Here is a 20,062-nt window from a genome sequence, read left to right on the forward strand (position 1 = left end):
TTTCCATAATCTGCATCAAATGCCCCCAAGTAGACGTTTATGGGCCTATCAAAAACAGATTTTTGAGAGGTCGGAATTGTACATTTCTGTGTAAATTGTGATAAAAACAGTAAAGTAAAAAAGTAACATAGAAAAGAGTTGTGACTGAAGTAAATTTTAAATATCAGCTCATAATAATAAGAGCTCATTTGGCAAACATTCACATGTTGGGACAAATATCAAGTAAATAGCTGAATTAGACTTATTTAAATCCACTAAGTTTAGGACAAATCACATTTTGTTAAAATAAAAAAAAACAAAAAAACCCCAAAACAATTACACCTTTTCCCGCCGTTTGAAAGTGATTACGTATTGACGGAACGTCGACCTTTGCTTCTGCTTAGTTTCCCTCCTGGCCAGTGGGGGCGCTGTAGACACAAAGCGTTTTGTGTAAACCGTCAGCCATCTGCTGCAGTCAGTTAGCTCCAAAGGGAATGGAAAATGGAGGACTGACCCATGAAAGAGCAATGGGACATTTGCCGTATTTATAACGCATGGGTGGGTAAAATACAGCAACTTAATTTATTTTAGTTGCGTTATATTTATTTTTGGCGTGTGTTCGTGCTTTTGTGTTTTGTTGCTGCCAAACATGTCTAGGGTGAAGGTATCGGAGGCGAGGACGTTGAACACGATTCGCTTGACGATAGCTTGAGTACAGTTACGCTTTTAAATTAGACTTCAGTTGTTTACATTGGTTAAAATTTGAGTTTGCGACAAAATACTTGTCCCACGTAGTTTGTTTGTACTATATGTTGGCTTTTTAACGGCTACCTAAATGCTAATGATTTTAAGTTGAATTTGCTGCTAGCTTACCCACTCGCTGTGGCCAACAGCGCTAGCTAAGCTTACTGGCTACAAGTGCACGTTTTGCAACACGCAGTTTAGCATTGTGAAACAAAACAAAAACGACTAGAATAACCTAATAATATAAATGTAGTTTCAGTGTTATAGAAAGGGTTGCGTACCGTTTCCCACTGAATATTTCCTCGCCGCTTGTGGCATCCCGTTTGTAGTTTACATGAGCTAATGGTAAATAGCTAAGCGGTTGGCGGAATGTTGAATGTTTTGCGGCCGTCACTGGAGATGTAGGAGTGAAGAACGGGTCTGCTCTTATACTATGCTGATTTTCCAATATCGTTTGCTAGCTTGATTGTCTGCACATTGGGGTTTTTTTGTTCTGTTTTTAAATAGTATCATGTGACAGTGTGGTATGCCGTATTGCAATGAAGAAATTAGATTATATCATGCGTCCTAAGGCCGTGTGCAGTCAGTCTACCTTTGAAATGTCGCGCAGCAAGTACTGGACACGAGTATGTCTCTTTCGATGACTGCCGTCAGGCAGCATCTTGATGTAAACCTTTAGCAAATGTGTAAGGTGTTTTTTTTTCTGTATAAGTATATACACAATATTATATAATATGAAATTTTATTTTCGTCATGGCCCCTCCCACCTTCCTCGGTTATAGCGGTCCTCCCATTCACGTGGCGAGTTGTCGTGACCACAGACATACCATTGGACAAAATCCCGTTCAATCACACTCGCAGTCTTTGGGTGGATACCCCCTCCAATCCATCGATGGCGGTGCAGTATGCAAGGCTTTATAAAAACGCTAATTTCAGGAAACTCAGGCGTCCATTGCGTAAGAATATTGATGCTAGAAGGCTTTACACAACTGCCAAAGGTTTCTAACTTGTCTGAAAATGGCAAACTTGAACTTGCGTATTTGTAAAGTGATGGGTTGGCCTACTTATGCTTTCAGATTAGATTATTTCATCCATTTGCCCATGCTCTTAAAATGCAGCAGTCACTTTTTAAAAATATGAAAATATAATTTAAAAATCATAATTTGTTATTTTTGTCATCATACCATTGTGCTGCATGTCTGTTTTCTGTGAAGCCTGAAATAAATGTATCCTAACTTGTGCTTCCTTGTGTCTTTCAGGTTCTCTAACCTCATACCAATTCTGATGATTTGGGATTTATGGGAAGCTTTTTTGTTTGAAGAACTGCTTTGTTAGACATCTGCTGAACTGCAGGTATGGATATTGGTTTTCCCTGTCATTATTTCTCCTTAAATTAGAACAGCAGTTCTAGCTTTAGAGAATATAAAGGAAACATCATCTTAATTCTTGTAACTCAAACTACCAAGAAGAACAGAAAACAAAACTGGAATTTTATCGGACCACCAGGAACTTTGTCTAGGCTTGTGAATAGCTATAGTTAATTATGAGTGTTAAGTCTAAGATTATAAAGTGTTCTCATATTCTTAAAGTCATAATTTATTAACCTTTAGTTAAAGTGTATTTAAAAGTAAAGTATGTGGTTACGATTTTAAAAAATGGTTATTTCAACCTTGGCAACATTAGAGTTTTAGAGGACGTGCATCACTGCCTTTAAACAGCGGGATGGTTACTGATTTTTATTTATTTTTTGTAATATTTTGTGGTTTTGCCCTTTAAAAGAGGGCTTGTGATTTTTGTCTGTATTAAATATGGCATAACAGTACTGGAAAGATCGCAAAGCACAGACTCTGTAGAATGATTCTCTTTATCCTGTTTGCCTAAATGATATTAAGATGTTTGTGCTATCGCACCCATTTCCATGGGTGCTGTACATGGTGCTCTACACCCACAGGGTGCCCTATGCATGATAGCATTAGTGTCATAACATACCCTCTGAAGAGCTGCACTTAAAAAAATATTTTTTTAGTATTAATATTTGCGAGTGTTAAATACAAAAGAATATAACAAGTATGTCTAAGAATGATGACGGTATTAAGCATTCTTAGTGCTACCTTAAAGCTGGCACCCCTCAGTAATTTTCATTTTGTAAAGTGAAAAGAGTGACTCATAGTCGGTCTCTTGTTCTTTTCTCTGAACTGTAGACATTAATTTTGAAAATAGTGACTCCATCATCTATGGATGGGAATGTGAGCCCTGAGCTCTCTCTAGCCCCTGAGCCAGAGCAGAGCCGGGACCGCATGGATAGCTGCTCTCAAGGTATCTTGAATGAGCTTTTTTTTCCCCTTCACAATGCCTTGTCTTAAAAAGTAAAAGTGGGTACAATTATGGTGTCAGGGTCTTTGATTTTAAATGTGGTTAGACATACGGTAAGTATGGGCGATATAAGAATTGAGCAGTAATTTTTGTGTTTTGGTTTGTTTTTCCTTACATATGCATGCTTGCAAAACATTCCCCTTTTCTTCCAATGTTATGCTGATTTGATATCAATAATGGTTGTTCACAGGCGTTGGAGAAGGACGTAGTGAAAAGGAGGAACAGTTTCACCTTGAAAGTGAGAATGTGCCAAAACAGTTGGTAGGGGAGCAAGATAAATCTTCAAAGACCAAGAGCGAGCTAAGGAAGACTTGGGGTTTCCGTCGGTCCACCATTGCAAAGAGAGAGATGCCAGTGGAAGCGGTAACCGACAGCCCTGAAACCCGCTGTCCTGTACGCCGTAGTGGCCGACAGCCTAAACGTACTGACAAACTAGAGGAATTCCTATTGAATGCCAAAAGAGCGTCAAGAAAGAGCGCACCTCCCAGTGTGGAAAGTGGAGATCCTCCTTCACAAACCCCAACTGATGCAGAGACGGCCTCAGAGGCCAGCTTTGATGGTAATGCTGATTCCAAGGCCGTTGAGGAAAAAGCAGAGACTCCCGAGAGAAGGACAAGGAGTGGTGCAAGGAAGCAGACTCAAAAGAAAGGTCAAGGTAGTGGCAGACAGACCCGAGGTGGTGGAGCAACGGTGAAAGATGAGGGAAGCTCTGAGAATGAAGAAGACGGTAAAGATGCTGTCAAGAATACACAGGATGACAGTGAGGAGAAAAAAGAAGAAAAGAGTGATCCCACTTCTGAAGCTGTAGGGAGTGTCAGTGCAGCACAGACTCAGCCAGAGGAGGACTCTGAGAAGAAGGAGTTTGCTGAGGAGAAGAATGACGATAAAAATGATGAACTTCAGAAGACTGACGAGGATGAGGCGGACAAGGCTGCAGCAGTGCAGGGAAAACGTGGACCAATACGGACATATGTCAATAAAAAGAAGGCAGCTAATAAGAACATTACACCTGTTAAAGCTGCTGACAACAAGAACAATGCTCTTGTAAAGAAGGAAGCAAAGCCTAAAGCTACCCAGAGTGGTGTAAAAACACGGAAACCCCAGACACAGGAGGAGGAGGAAGAGGGGGAGGAGGAAGAAGAAGATGATGATGAAGATGAGGATGAGAATGACTTATCCACATCGTCATCTTCAGTGGAGTCTGATGATGGAGGCTATGACCCCAATGCACTTTACTGCATCTGTCGTCAAAAACATAACAAAAGGTTTGTTTTGGCCTCTCTTTATCCTGTAGTGCATAAACTTGTTTTTGTTTCTCTCTACTGTCTCTTAGTTGCCTCTGTAGGAATCATTTCATACACAAGTGAAAAAAATGTTTTAATTACTATTATTTGAGAATGTCTTGATATTCACTGCTCACCAGGTTTATGATCTGCTGTGACCGCTGTGAAGAGTGGTTTCATGGGGACTGTGTGGGAATCACTGAGGCCCGTGGACGGCTGATGGAGAGAAATGGGGAAGACTACATCTGCCCAAACTGCACCGCTAAGAAAAACCAGGTGGTCAGGCCTGCAACTTCTATTCTTTCTACAAATATGGAAATTGGGAAGCCCAAAACTGATTTTGCTTCGCCGACCAATGCTTCCACTCCTCCTGTTGTTACCTCGTCTACAAGTGCTGTTAAAGGTAATAATGCCGGAGGGGATTCCAGTCCGTCAGCTGTTCGAGCAGCACAAACTACTGGTACTGATGAGAAAGGAACAGAGGACCTGGGTATCAAAGGAAGGATAGAGAAGGCTACTAATCCAACGGGAAAAAAGAAGATAAAAATCTTTCAGCCGGTAGGTCTTTGCAGCTGATATGAACGTAAAAAATGTTTTAGCCTCCAAATATTTTTTGCACATCTTATTATTAAATACTTAACAGTGGGTTTTAAGACTTAATTTCTCATTTGATGCCATATACCAGTTACATTAACTACTACTGCTTTTTGAGTGCATAAATGTTGGTTATTTTTTAAAGGAAAAATTATGTGCTTTTTATTTTTTTGTCATATGTCCTACTACCATGGTGCATGCTGTGATTTTTAAAATAATAAGGCCAGTATATGTAGATGTAATATCTGTGTGCTAAAAGTTCAAGCTTCAGACTGCTGTAAATGCTCTGTGTGTGTTTTTTCTACTGTTGGATCTGTCTGATGTCATAAAGAGGGCATATTCTCAGGGTCCGTTGTGGTTTAGTTGCAGGCCCGCCCTTTTCAGACCTTCCATTTACAAATTCCAGCCAGCTAGAAGGGGGAGGGCTGCACCAAGGGTCAATTTAGGATAAATGTTAAATGTTAATATATAAATCACACAAAGCTGCACTAAATCCTAATAGAGCTCAGGAATCAAATATATATAGCTGAATTATGTAGCTGAAAATGAGCACAGTAATCATTATTTTCAAGAATGTCAGTTAGGTTGTAATAATTGGTGGCAGGTAGGGCTCTCTGCCCAGTTTTCTGCTGAGAGATGTAGGTGTTTTTCACATGTAAGTTTACAGATAAAAATTGAAAGCATGGCAAAAAGAAGCCTACCTATAGCAGCTTGAAGCTCAAAATTCTTTAAATGCTATTACGATCACAATTAATAAGATGATTCTTAAATTGTTTGAACTGACAATAGTACAGCGAAATGCAGAATATCAGTAGCTGTTAATTTTATTTTGTACTTGCTTGGAGCAGGCAGTACAGCAACCAGCTGAACCAAAGGCAGAGAAGGCCACACCACCTGTTGAGAAGAAGGCAACAGAAGGCACACCAGAGGTCAAAGCCCCACCAGACACAGAACAGAAAGTCGCATCACACGTGGAGGTGAAAACAACCCCAACAGTGGCGGTTCCCGAGGACAAGGCTGAGCAAAAGGCTGATGAGGAGTCTTCCCTCTCGAGATGTATTGGACCTGGCTGTGAAAATGATGCCCAACCCGATTCTGTGTACTGTGGAAACGACTGTATCCTGAGACATGCTGCTGCTGCGATGAAGTCCATCACTGATGTCAAAGAGCCCAAGCAAAAGGATAAGGCCAAGGCTCAGAAAAAGTCCACACTAAAGGTAACTTGGATGGCCTAAAATGATGACGTTTGCCTGGTTTTAAAGCAGGAATGTTAATTCCCTTTACACAATTAAAAAGTTATTAGGTAGTCACCAACACTTGAGTCTGTTGTTTCACAGATAGACTGAACTATCTAAACTGAATCACTCCTTATATTTCATAGTCATTCATTGAGTTTTCATCATGTCTTGACACATTTGAGATATTATATCAGCTTTGTTTGCTGAAGTTAATATAGTCAGATGTCATTACTGTCTTGTTTGGGAAGAAAAATACACCAATTTAGTTTCATCATTTGTCTTGGCAATATCAAGTTTCCTTGTTTTTGATTCCACTCTGTGCATGTCAGTGTCAGTACACAAGGCATAAATATAAATGAGTGGTCTACTCTTAATTCTAACATTTAAACAAATGGGAACTGCTAAACTCTGATTTCAGCATATTTTGTTGTTTAAGTGCTGGCCTAAATAAGCAAATGTATTGGGTCAGCACACAAACCTAGTCTTAAAAGGCTTTTTCCAGTATGAAACATGCATTTATTTCATGTGAAGTGGCAGAAACATGCATACTACTGGCCAATCGGGGCATAAAATGGATGTATTTGTAATAGTGTAATTTGCAGAAAATGGATCAACACAGACAGTTAATCCATTGTCAGATAGGTGATGCTATCTGATCTTTGAACACTCTTTGAGTTCTCAAAGAGCATAATTCCTCAGCATTCTACTGTGTCATGACACAAAGAAATGTGCTGCATACAGATTAGGGTTTTTAAGACAACCAGCATGTATTAACTTTACAAGCCAATATAAATGATCCATTATAATTTTCAGTTCATAAAGACTACTGATGTTCCCTCGCCCTGGTGAATATGGGGTGACTTTATGCAGGAACAATGATGAAGCACTGACAGTCATGGCTGTAGTTTGTATACACTATCACAGGTTACATTTTTAATATATTGGGCAAAATCTAAAAACTTCAAGAGTGCAGACTCGTCTGTCTTATAAATGGTCTGTATTCTTGTTTGTGCTCTTTTTTGTGTATAGATTAAAATTTGTGGTTACATTTGCTACGTGTGCTTTAGCTCAGTATTAATGTACTTTTTTCTCATTGACAAGAAAAGCAGTCAGTAGTCTCACATATGTTGCTTTTGAAGTGATTGTTTACAAACTTTGTCTTGTGGGGGGAAAAAACTGGGGGAGAAAGGCCTTCTCCAGGAACTCAAAAGGACTTTCGTATTAAAGCTTCAGCAGCTTGGAGAGGAAGTGAGCAGTGATGCACACTAAAGTGGCTTAACTCAATCCCTGAGTTTAACAACTCCTTCAGACATTGGGTGTCTTTATAAATGTAGGTCTTGTCATGCTAACGTCTTTTAAAACTGGCCCAGACGTTTAGGAAAGACCATGAACTCACCTGTATAGCAGATAATGTAATCATTTACTTGGTTTTGTGATGTTTAAATCCATGGTCATAATTTAAACTGGAGAGCATATGCAGGAGGGCAACCTGACAGTTTTGGTATGCTAGGCCCAAAGACTAATGTTAATGTTCTGGATTTAGATAATTTTCAATTTCAAAAAAAGAAGTTCAGTACACAGTACAATAATCATAGAAATGTGTCCAGGTTTAGACTTGGATACATGCAAAGCAGTGTAAGAGACCTCCAGCTCCAGCATTGGAGTATACAGAAATGTCATTAATGTGTTTTAAATTATTAACTGCAAACCATTTGTATGCTTAAAGAGGAGAGTAGACTGAAAAGGCTATTGATTTTGTTTACCAGTTTTGGTTTTTTTTTTGGAGAGAAAAAATCTGTTCTTAAAACAACACAGTTAAACACGTTTTAAACATCTTCATTTGTTGTTAAAGGAACAGTTCACCACCTCCTAAATAAAAGTGATGTGTGTTTCCTGGCCTGTTGTGCTGTTTTTCTATCTTGATTTTTATGGTATGAGTTGACCAGTTAGAGATTTTGGCCGGGGAAATGCTCTTTGTTAGAGTGGAGCGAGATGGTACTTGCCTATAAATTTATTTTTTAAAACTCAGCTTGAGTCTCTTTAACACTGCAAAAATAAATAAATCCACAAACCTTGATCTGTGCAGGTTCATTAGGAACTATTTTCTTTCTACTCTATAAACAAATAAAAAGAAACTTGTAGCTAGCAGTCCCTACAGCTCAGCCAAGGAGGGCTGCCATAGGTGTTTAAAAGCTGCACAGATCACAGTGGGTAGGTGGATGTTTTCTTTGCATAGTCATATGATTCATGAGTATAGGCATTATGAATAAAAATGCACTGCAGGCCTGGATAAAAAGATTTGAATTTGGTTTTGGGCTGAACTGTCACTTTAAATCAATCTGAGTGGCTAAAACGTCTGAATGTGTTTCTTCTCGTCTATTCAGGGCACCGGTGCCGGTGGGAAGAAGGTGCAGAAGAAGACCCAGGAGGAGTCGGATAGCGAAGACCACAGTCCTGATCCAGATGATGACGACGAAGATGAGCATGCTGAGGAACACCCACCTCCGCCAGCCACTGCATCCTGGTCCAGCGACCATAATTACATTGCAGTAACACCAGAAAAGACTACACCCATATCACCAACAGTGTTAAACAAAAAGTGTATGTATCTCTTGACCTGTTGTTGAAACCATACTGTTGCTCTTCCATTATAAATGTGCTCCTGTCATGCTAACATCCTTTAAAACTGGTCCAAACGTTTGGGAAAGAACATGAACTCATCTGTATAGCAGACTACTTTATCATTTACAAGGTTTTGTGATGTTTAATGTAAGGATTTTGTTGTCTAATGAAAACTTGGCAGCTGTGAACAGGTAAGTGTCCCGTGTGATTTTTGGTAAGTATTTCTGATCCAGCAGATATTTATTTGGAAAGGGGTCCTTCACTCCATTGGTTGCACTCTTTTAAGATTACTTAATTGAGTTGGACAATGTGTTCCTTGGCTCTAGAGGAGCTTTCTGAAGCATGAAACAACTTGCATCGCTCTTATCTTGGCTTTGAATTGGAGCCTTTTAATTTCTTACAGAAAGCCTGTGCTGTAAATCAAAATCATCATTTTGGAAGTTGCAGACATTTACATTGAGGCCGATGTGTTATGGGAAAAGAAGTTTTTTTTCAGAGCAATGCCTCTGCTGCATTGATTTTAATCCCTTAGTTTCAGGAATGCCTCCCGGGAGTCCCTGGTTTTTTGGAAATGCAGCACTGGTTTGTTGGAGTACCCCTTTTATAGGTTTCCCACATGTGCCTGCAACCTAAGAGATTATAAAGGCCAGTGTGGTAGAAACAAAAAGGAGGGCAATATCTTAAATTTAGTGATTGATTGATATGATGAATGGTGTGTGTGTTTTCAAATTACCTGATTGGTTTGACCGTACATGTCTCTTCACTTCCTGGGTTCATCTCCTCAGCTGTTGGTCTCAAATAAGGCCCTTCCCTCCCATCCTCCAGCAGGTAGGTGTCTGAGCTGTCCCCTGTGATAATGTCAGCCTATGAAGTTGGGTCATATTGAGCTGATTAAAAATCCAACCTTGTGTTTTTTGCCCTTCATTTTATGAGTAACGGGCTATTTTTTTCAAAGTTTTTCATGCATGTTGAATATGATTCATCACTGCTCGTGGGAAACTGGTTTTAAAATAAAAGGTGTTAAACTGATTTTTGGATGCCTCGATTGATTATGTGAGCGTTGTTGGCTTGCCGTAGGATATCCTGACCAGTTAAGCTTAATTAGACATGTGCAACTGTTAAAGTCTACACACACTATGAAGACTTTGAAGCTTGAGAGCCTCTCAGATGGTGAACAGCTGGATATGACAGAACCTCTCACAAAGACTGGAGCACCTGTGGAGATGCAGTGAAGTTCAGGAATGCTACACCTGAAGATGAAATCAGAAGACCTGGGCTGAGCACAAAGGGCTAAAAGAAGTGCCATCTTGATTTTTTTAAACATATTTTTTGCACCTGATTTTAAATGTAATGAGGGAACAATATGAAATGTGGACAGTTTCATTTTCTGTCTGGCTGCCTCTATAAAAAGCCTGGAGAAATAGTGAGGATTTTACCTGATGGGATAGCAAAGAGTAATTGGGTATAAATGCATTCCTAATGTTCAAGAAGTCCATATAGCCACTGATGGTTCTTCAACAGGGGGAAGTTAGAGCTCAGTGATTTGATCATCCATATCCCTTTTGCTGAATGATGATTTTGGCTTGTTTGACAACTTATGATCTATAGAAAAGAGCTGATTTTAGTTGCTCTGGTTGTATATATTGTATCATTGCACAAAGTCATAGTGTAAACATTTGCTGGCTGTATAGTATGTCAAGTTAGCTCAAAGCTAATGCAGTTCTGCCGCACGTTTGAGATGATGGAAGGACAAACATCTGCACATGACAGTTTGAAAGTGTTTACAGGTAGCAGATCTATTGGCTTACTGGTTGGTCCCCCCCCCTCCCCCCCATATCAAATTAGGGAATATTCTATGTGATATTTATTGCGACTGAAGCTTTTGATCAAATGGATTACTACTGTCTCCACAATTTGAAAGAGGAGAAGAATTTGGCTTTGGTGTTTCTGGGGTCAGAGTTCAACTATCAACTTGATGGTGCATATAAGTGATCTTGTCATATTAACAAATTATATTTACAGTGTTATGATTGGACTAAATGACATTTTGATATTTATTCAGCACATTTTACAAGCGGTGTGTGACACCTGTGGCACATGGTTATAACCAGTGGATACCTGGTTGTGGTTGCTTGGAGCTGGTAGTTGTAGTTCTTTTTAGACTTAATGCTATTTAGTTCATTCTGCTTGGCTGGAACATGATTTATAGTACTTGAACCTGCTCATCTTCTATGTGAATATATCAAAATGATTGGCGAATAATACTAATTTTGTCCTTGAGGATCATCACTTCCATATTTCTATAATAGTTGGGAAGAAGGTATCGCCCCCAAACCCCTGCCACCCCTGAAGGACCTGCCCCAACAGCTCGATGTATCTGCTGTCACTACTACAAAATAAAAAGGGACTTCATCTGCTCTGTTGTCAACTTGGTTTTTATTTGACAGTGTTCTCTCTCTCTCTCTCTCTCTCTCTCTCCCTCCCTCCCTCTGCCTCTGCCTCATGACTTTATGTTAAATGTCCTAATATGATTTACATTTTTACTAGTTTTTTGGGGGATTCAGTTTATTTGAAATGCATTTTAAAACTGCTTAACTTCGACTTAGCAATATAGTCTGATTTGTGCAATTGACTGCCTGTAATTTAGCAAAATATGTTGCCACATTGCACATTACAACTGAACATTATCACATATTTTAAAATATTGGATCTTGTTCTTGTTTTCCAGCCCCAACTAAAGAAGAGAAGCACAGTGAGAAGGACCATAAGGAAAAGGAACCAGCCCCAGCTCCTGAGAAATCCTCTTCAGCATCTGCGGCAGCTGGAAAAGGAAACAAGAAGTCCACAGCAACAAAACCAACCAAGGTTTCCCCAAAGGGAAAGAAACCTCCAGTTCAAGCTGCCAGTTCAAAGGGATCCAAGAAGCCTGTAACACCCCCAGCTAAAACTGCAACAAAGTCCAAAAAGGCCGGCCAGCCACCTGTCCACTCCCCATCTCCCTTTCCTTCAGGCCCGATCCACGTCACAGGAGCACTGAGAGTCACCAAGTCTAACTTCACCATTCCCAAGAAGCAACCTCAGCAGAAGGACACTAGTCCCCACAGACAGTCGTCCTCATCCCCTAGAGTCCCATCATCTCCAGTTTCCTCCTCTCCCTCCAGCCACTCTTCATCCTCCAGACCTCCACATTCAGCTGTTTCAGCACCACCTGTTTCCCCTATGCCGCCTCCACCTAACAACCAGATGAGACAGAACATCCGGCGGTCTTTGACAGACATCCTTTATAAAAGGTGAGTGACCTGCAAGTCCCAGTTTGATTTTTTTTTTCCAAATTCTTTCTTCTTTTGGTTCCAAAAACATTACCCGAGGTCTGCAGTTTTTAATATACATTCTTTTGTTCATTTCCACCAGGGTGTGCGACAGTGATGATCTGAAAATGACAGAGAGCGAGGTGGGGCGACTGGCATTTGCTATTGAAAAGGAGATGTTTAACCTCTGTCTTAGCACCGACAGCAAATACAAAAACAAATACAGGTCCCTCATGTTCAATCTGAAGGACCCTAAAAACAAAGTGAGTCAACATTAACGTGCATGCTGTTTTCAGTAAAGTACATATCTTGTGTTTATGCAGCTGTGAATGGAAGGACACCAATTATAGCTTGAAAAACGTATTCTCATGTTTGCGCTGTATGGCATGTTTGTCTCAGGGCTTGTTCTACCGAGTGGTGGGAGGTGAGGTCAGTCCCTTTAGACTGGTCAGACTAAGTGCCGAAGAGCTGCTTTCAAAGGAGATATCTGAGTGGAGGAAGCCTGAGGCTCCTGAGGTAAATGGCACTGCCTTTTAATTCAAACATCAGGCGTAGGGCAGCTTAAGACTCATAAATTTCCCTGTTAGGATTTGCAGTTTTGAAAAACCTGTCTGCATAAATTTACACCATTGTAAAGTTTTTTTTTTCCCTTTTTCTTTTCTTTAGCCTCAGTCTCCTAGTGCAAAAGCCCATTCAGGGCAGTCCAAACCAGGCAACAGGCATGATGGTGGCTCCCATAGCGCCGATGTGGAGGATGCTCCACCAACATCTGATGCAGATGTATGTATCTCTGCCACCACTTCATCTTCTCGCATGGCTTCTTCTACAGTAAGTGGTGGCAAGCTGCTGCTCTCACCCTCTTTTTTTCATGCATGAGGTTCTTGGCACAAAGTGCAAACTATCAAAGAATGTTCACCAGCTTACAAGTTAGTGCTTCCTGTCCTGTCAGTTTCTTTCCTAAGCTTTATCTGCCTCTCACAAAATGCATGGGTGCACACGTCAGTAACTGAGAATTGTAGTTGTTACATGAGTGCCTGCGATTCCAGTTCATCTGATGTTTGACTGATCTTCTTTGGTATATCCTCAGGATCAGGAGGAGTCTGGTTCCACCCCTTCAGCTTCAGCTCAGGCATCTGCTGCTGAGGGGAACAGTGGCAGCAGCATGCCAGACATTTTTAGTAGCATGCTCAAAGACACTACTTCTGAACACAGGGCCCATCTGTTTGACCTCAACTGCAAAATATGTACAGGTAAATAAGAGGCTAAGAAGAAGTGGTATCATTTTTCAGCAGAATTGATTATTATATGGATGATTTCTTTCTTTTTTTTTTTTTTTTTTTTTTTAAATAATCTTGCCTTGTAGGCCAAAAGACAGAAGATGAGCCTGCTGCTAAAAAAGCCAGACTCACCAAGAAGCCTGAAACAAAGCCACCTAGACAAGAGTCATTCTCATCCAGATCAGGGGATGTCTCACCTGTCAGCCAGCCACAGGCCGGCATGGCCACCTACCAAGATCCTTCATTGTACCAACACCCGGCCTCTTCATCCTACCAGTCCACCGTAGAGCCAGCAGTTCCAGAATCACAGCCACAGCTCTATCAGGAGGATGTCACCATGATGGCACCTGCAGCACAGGCCCCTGTACCCGTCACCCCCACTGTCTCCTCTGTCAGTATCACCCGCAGGGACCCTCGCATGGCCAGGCACAGCACCGGGGTGAGCGTCACTTACATGGCCCCAGAAAAGCCTGCCAGCAATGCAGCAGACTCACTCCCAGCTCCTGTTACTGCTCCATTGGAGGTTTTACCTAAGGCACCACTACCAATGCCCCCTGCGCCGCCACCTTCAGTCGCTGCGCCCAAACCGTCAAAAACAAGGTGCTACATCTCATCAAAGTTCTTAAAAATACCAGAGAGCTCTCTTTTTAATAAGCTTTAGTATTTTGCACAGATATTTTACGTTTTAGCTAAAAGTATACCAGAGTATAGCAGCAGCTGTAGTGCTGGTGATACTGAGGGACTTTGTTGTTGATGAGATGCTTTGAGATACTGTTTTGTGTAGTATGTTATAGTAAGAGATTGCATGTAGCCTGTCTAAAAGGAAGATGCTTTTGTTTTTACAGTGGATCTGAGCCGCCTCCTGAGGGGGAAACTGCAATATTTCTCCATGGTCAAGAGAAGATTTGGAAAGGATTTATCAACATGCAGTCAGTAGCAAAGTTTGTAACCAAGGCTTACCTGGTCTCGGGATCATTTGAACACCTGAAAGAGGTACATTTTCTAAAGCAAGAATATTTTCGTTATCATTAATGATTCATAGAAATGACATTTATGGTATTAGTTTTCTTTGTAAATGCCTTATGCTTTTTCTTATTTATTTAAACATTGTAGTCTTCAGTTAGAAGAAAGTAGGATGCAAAAAGGCCCTAAAATGAAAAAGGATAGTCCAAGAATAAAAAATATCTGGTTGTAAAGGAGTATAATAGATCCACTTTAATATCAGACCCTGTCATCTTTGAATTTCAAACTGTTTGACATACATACAGGCCAAAAAAATAACTGTTGTTGTTTTGTTGTTGTTGTGCAGGATTTGCCAGACACCATTCATGTTGGAGGTCGGATTTCTCCAACCACAGTTTGGGACTATGTTGGGAAACTAAAAACCTCCCTCTCCAAGGTTTGTTAGTACAAAAACTAACTTTTTAAAAGGCTGTTTTAACTTTAAAACCTTGCATGAAACTGTACTGTTTTCTTTTTCAAATCACAGGAGCTGTGCCTGATCCGTTTCCATCCAGCCACAGAGGAGGAAGAGGTGGCATACGTCTCTCTTTTCTCTTACTTTAGCAGCAGAAAACGATTTGGTGTGGTAGCTAACAACAACCGCCGCATCAAAGACCTCTATCTCATCCCCCTGGGCTCAAAGGACCCATTACCCTCCAAACTGTTGCCATTTGACGGGCCAGGTAAGCATGTAAAGAGATAGATGTATACATCTTTGTGGGTATTTGTGTGTAAATTTGTAAATATTATTGTTTTTATGGTAAAACTTTCTTTCTATTCCTTGTATGTTTGGAGTTTGGAGTATGTTAAATCCATTTTTTCCTGAGGTTGGAAAAGAGAGTTGGTTTAATTGATGGGTTTGTACTGTAGAGGGTGCTCACGCTCCTTGTTGATACCCTGTAAATATCTCTGCATGTAACGGTTACTGTGTCTCTTCTGTGTATTTGACTTAATAAAGAAAGTTTGCATCGCAGGTTGTCATGTTAGTCTCAGCTTGTTGTTTCTTCTGAGCTGGATCAGTGAAAACAATATCGGATAGATGTTACCAGTACACTTCTATGAGCTATGTTTTCAGTCACATTACAAATAGGTTTTGCTCATTCTTTCACATGCTGCACCACTGAAATAAAGTCACTGTTTTCTTAAACAACAGCTGAGAAGTTACGGCAACATAAAGTCGGCTGTCCATTTGGGAATCTCAGGGCTATTTTTTCTGCATATTTTGCAACTATTAGCTGTTGATGATTCTTTTTATATTAAAGGAGTGAACTGAAATGTCAGTATGGAAATCATTGGCCCTGACTGTAGGGTACTGATGATAACAAAACATCAAAGTTATTATATTCACAGTTTTATTGGGTGGTGTTGTTTTTTTTTTTTTTTTTTTTTTTGCCACTGTCAGTAGATTATCTGGAAATTCATCATCAGCACATACCACAACTGACAGATATCAGCAAATGTAACAATTAGTCTTCTATGAATTTTGGTTTTATGTCTTATAAAGCCATGTACAGTACATTTTGTTTCAGTTTGAACCATGAAAACATTTCTTTAGCTTTGCACGTTCAGCTTATTTTTTTGGTCTTTTTATTTCACAGGTCTTGAACCAGCTCGTCCCAACCTGCTCCTTGGCCTGCTGATCTGCCAGAAGGATAGAAAACGTCCTGGTGCTCCGTTAGAAAGTGAAGAGAAACGGTCCAAGACTCAAACCAAAGATGCAGAGGAAACCGGCCTTCCAAAGCCACCTCCTGCAGTCAAAGCAGAAAAGAACACACGGCAAAGTCTTGAAATCCCCTTCAGCACAACTCCTCCAGGATCACCTCCATCTAGCTCCTCCGAGGCTTCCACCACCTCTGTTCTGTCCCTGTTATCTTCCATCAAGGCTCCATCCACATCCGCTACCACTGACAAGGACTCCGTTTCTTCATCCAACTCTGTTTCTTCATCCGCAGCAGCTGCCACTCCTCTTGAGACCATTCTCAAGACTCTTTTTGGCAAGAAAAAACATGACTCTGAAGCTTCCAACTCACCGTCTGATCAGGGTGGGGAATTTGCTGCCCCAACAGGTACAATGTTAGATCCTATAGTTCAGAAGTTTGCACAGATTTCTAAAGAAAAAACAGTAGAGGAGGATGAAGATGACCGACCTTATGACCCAGAAGAAGAATATGACCCCAGTAGATCCTACAATGTGCCGAAGAAGCCTATGGAGGTGGTAAGCAAACCTGAAGTCACTAAGCAACCTAAGGTGGAAACAAGTGAAGCTGATGATGTTGCATATGACCCAGAGGATGACTCTATTTTCGAAGAGGTTAAAACTTTAGTTCCAGGTCAAGCTAAGCCTGCAACTGAGTCTGCAGCTGATCCCCAAAAGATTCTTGAGAGCCTTAAACACATTGGTGATCAAGCATTGCAGAAACAAGGAGAACAGCAAATGTCCTCTACAAGCACTCCTATTGCCTCAGTGACACTTGCAAGCACACTCTTAACTCAACCTGCAAAATCTCTTTTGGCCAATTGTCAGTTGCTACAGCTTGGCAAAAAGGTTGAGGAGCTTGTGAAATCTTCATCCGTTGCTCCTTTAATCAATCAGAGGAGAGATCCCAGACAAAGCAGGGATCCTCGCCAGTCTACAGGCAGCAGAAAACTGTCTGATGAACCCGAGGACAAAGAGGAGACACCTGCTCCAGTGACCGATCCTGTTCCTCCAGCCTCACAGCCTGAGGTGCAAGAGCTGCAGTCGCCTAAAACAGGCGAACCTGCAGACTCGTCACAAGATTCAGACCCCTCACTGCATCAAGAGGAAGTGAAAAGTGAGGCGCTAGTTTTCATGGAATCGGACAAGGCAGAGGTTTCAATTCCTTTATTAGGCGAAAAGGTGGACCCTGATATGGAAGTCAGCTACACAGATGAGAAAGAAGAGAAAAAAGAGGAAAGCGAGCCAGTTAAGTCTGAAACAAAGATGGACAAGTTCAGTATGTGGCCAAATGCAGCCAGTATTTTAAAAGCTGAGGATTCAGAGTATGAGGAGAATAGCCAAGAGACATCTACAGCAAGCTATTACAGTGAGCCTGCAAAAACATCCAAAATAACTTCGACAATCCCAGTACTCACTCAGAGCACAGCAGCAGCTGACACTCAGTCACATCACATGCTGCATCACATGACAGGGTCAGACTTCGACAGTGAGTACAAACCTCCAGCTGACATTCCTCCACAATCCAACTTCTCCCTTCCCCGTTCCATGCAGGGCCAAAATCTAATAATGAGGCCGCCTCCAGTGCCTGTGCTACCACCCATGCAGGCCATGCAAGGTCCTCCAATGTCAGCCCCCCCTCCTATTCAGGGACCCCCTCCTCCAATCCACGTTCCTCCCCCTGTGCACAGTCTTCCCCCAATGCAAGGTGACAGCAGTCAGCAGTATGGCCCACCACCATCTTCATATGCTCCCTATCAAAACCAGTGGTCAAGCACGCAGCCACCACCTCAACAGCCACCACCTGGCCCACCACCTCAGAATATCATGCCACCCAGAGGCCCACCACCACCACCATTCCCTCCAGTAGCCCAGAGGGGCCCACCTCCTCAGATATTTGATCCCTCCATTCCCCCTCAGCACATTGGACAACCAGGTCCCCCTCCAGGACTTCCCCTTCCCCCCACCTTCGATGGACAGAACAGCTTAGCTCCGCCCAGATTCACTAGTCCTCCCCCACCACCTTTTAATTTCCCTGGAAACAGAGGTCCTCCTCTGCCTTTCACCGCTCTGCCACCTGGTCACTTTGATAACAGGCTTCCTCCTCCAAATCTCTTTCCAGGGCATAGGGGTCCCCCACCACCTCAGTATGGTGACCATGGGGCTCAACCAACAATAGTAGACCAGGCTCGAGGATCTGCAGAACAGTATAACAAAGATGCTGTTAATAATCCCAATCAGGGCCCTCCACCAGGTCCAAGCTACCGGGGACCTCCACATAACCAGTATGAGGACAGACGAGGTCAGCCTCCCAGTGGGGAGCACTTCAATCCACAAATCCAGTATGGGGGCTCCAGACCTCCATCTTCACCACCACACCGAGGATTTTTTGATGAGCACAGAGGTCCTCCATCTCAGGAGACCAGACCTCCGCCTTTTGCAGGCTCTGACCGGTACCGCTTTGACAGGTACTCTGATGAGGCTAGACCTGTTCGCCACAGCGGGCCACTGCTGCCAACTCCTCCGGAGGCTCCACTAGGTCCGCCAGACCTACACCGGGACGATCACTGGCGCCGCCATTCTCCTGAAATGAGGAGGAGGAGCAGCACCACCCGTGAGGACTCAGAGCCTCGCAGTGGAGATCGCTTCAGCCGCTTTGAAGGACATAGAGAACTCATTCATGGTTCCTCACAGGCCCCTGATGAGAGGCCGAGGGATCTGTCTGAGGACCGCCGGAGAGAGAAAGAGAGAGATGTCCCTCATGCTGGCAGGCCCTCATGGGACAAGGGACAGGGAAAGCGGTGGAGCCGAGAAAGAGAGTGGGACAGAGGCAGAGAAAGGGACCGGGATCACGAGCGTAGCCGAGAAAGAGACCGCAGCAGAGGGAGGGAGGGTGAGAGGCACAGGGATGCAGAGGGAGAACGACACAGGGATCAAGATTCAGACAAGAGGCGAGACCGAGATAGGGACAGGGAAAGAGACAGAGACAGAGTTAGGGAATCTGACAGGAAAGACTTGGACCGAGATAGGGGAAGAAACCGTGACAGAGAGCGAGAACGAGAGCGTGAGAGAGACAGGAAGCGTGACCGATCGAGAAGCAGAGAGAGAGACCGTGACAGGGATCGTGGGAAAGATCGGGGTAGAGACAGGGACAGAGACAGAGATCGAGATAGGGACAGAGAGAGGGAGAGAGAGAGAGAAAAGGAGAGGGACCGTGACAGAGGCAGAGATCGTCGGGAAAGAAGCAGAAGCCGAGATAAGAAAGAAGAGAAAAAGGACAGTAAACACGATACGTCCAAGGACAGTGATAAAACCACAGAAAATAGCAAGAACGTTTCCTAGTCTCTGTTTTATGGACATTATGGTTCCAAGACTTTTACATCTTTAATCACTGTAAAAACAGAAGAGCAGTATTTCGTCAGATTTCCACGGGTGTGTTCCTACCAGACAAAAACATTTAAATATGTTTGTATTCTCTTTGTCACCTAAAGGTTTCTAAGTTTGTTTTATTACATTTGAAAAGCAAAAAACTGAATGCAAGCTTAACTGCTTGTGGTACAAGACGTATTAATGTAGGCTGCACAGTCCTATTACATGTACCTTTTTTTTGTCAAAGCATTTTTCTTTTTAGAAAACAATAATGTAACTGATTCACACCATTTGCAATATGTAAATATGAATGTATTTGTGTATATAAGGATGTTTTTAATCATACTTTTCTAAGTAGAGAAAATAAAAGCCATATATCTGAGATGGATAATGTGAAGGCTAAAGATACACTGAGACATAAATGTGTTTATATGTTCAACAGATTTGAAATAAAATGACATCAGCCTTACAGCATACACCACAAAAATGGTTGTTTATGAACTGTCACTTTATTTTGTTTCAGCTCTACTAATAAACCTGTTTGATGGCATTTGTTTTGGATGTAAACAGTTTTTCT

The 20,062-nt window shown here is 41.9% G+C and overlaps 1 protein-coding gene across 5 annotated transcripts; it reads left to right on the forward strand.

The window, feature by feature from the left end:
• Nucleotides 1-407: 407 nt before the first annotated feature.
• dido1 (death inducer-obliterator 1) lies at nucleotides 408-20,035 on the forward strand. Of its 5 annotated transcripts, none has more exons than XM_084927675.1 (17): nucleotides 408-537; nucleotides 1,983-2,076; nucleotides 2,925-3,039; nucleotides 3,287-4,361; nucleotides 4,520-4,937; nucleotides 5,822-6,190; nucleotides 8,596-8,812; nucleotides 11,562-12,123; nucleotides 12,245-12,404; nucleotides 12,541-12,657; nucleotides 12,808-12,969; nucleotides 13,229-13,391; nucleotides 13,505-14,018; nucleotides 14,264-14,411; nucleotides 14,728-14,817; nucleotides 14,908-15,103; nucleotides 16,019-20,035. In XM_084927675.1, exons 3-17 carry the CDS (start codon nucleotides 2,958-2,960, stop codon nucleotides 19,456-19,458), a joined length of 7,713 nt encoding a protein of 2,570 aa, XP_084783801.1. In that variant the 5' UTR covers nucleotides 408-537; nucleotides 1,983-2,076; nucleotides 2,925-2,957; the 3' UTR covers nucleotides 19,459-20,035. The 5 variants fall into 5 exon arrangements, with proteins under 5 accessions (XP_084783801.1, XP_084783804.1, XP_084783805.1 ...); XM_084927678.1 differs by having other exon boundaries at nucleotides 12,808-12,921; XM_084927677.1 differs by lacking the exon at nucleotides 408-537 and adding an exon at nucleotides 1,405-1,721.
• Nucleotides 20,036-20,062: the final 27 nt, after the last annotated feature.

The sequence above is a fragment of the Perissodus microlepis genome, chromosome 5 (assembly GCF_051167445.1).
Source record: "Perissodus microlepis isolate ML-2025 ecotype Zambia chromosome 5, ASM5116744v1, whole genome shotgun sequence".
Taxonomy (NCBI): Eukaryota; Metazoa; Chordata; class Actinopteri; order Cichliformes; family Cichlidae; genus Perissodus; species Perissodus microlepis.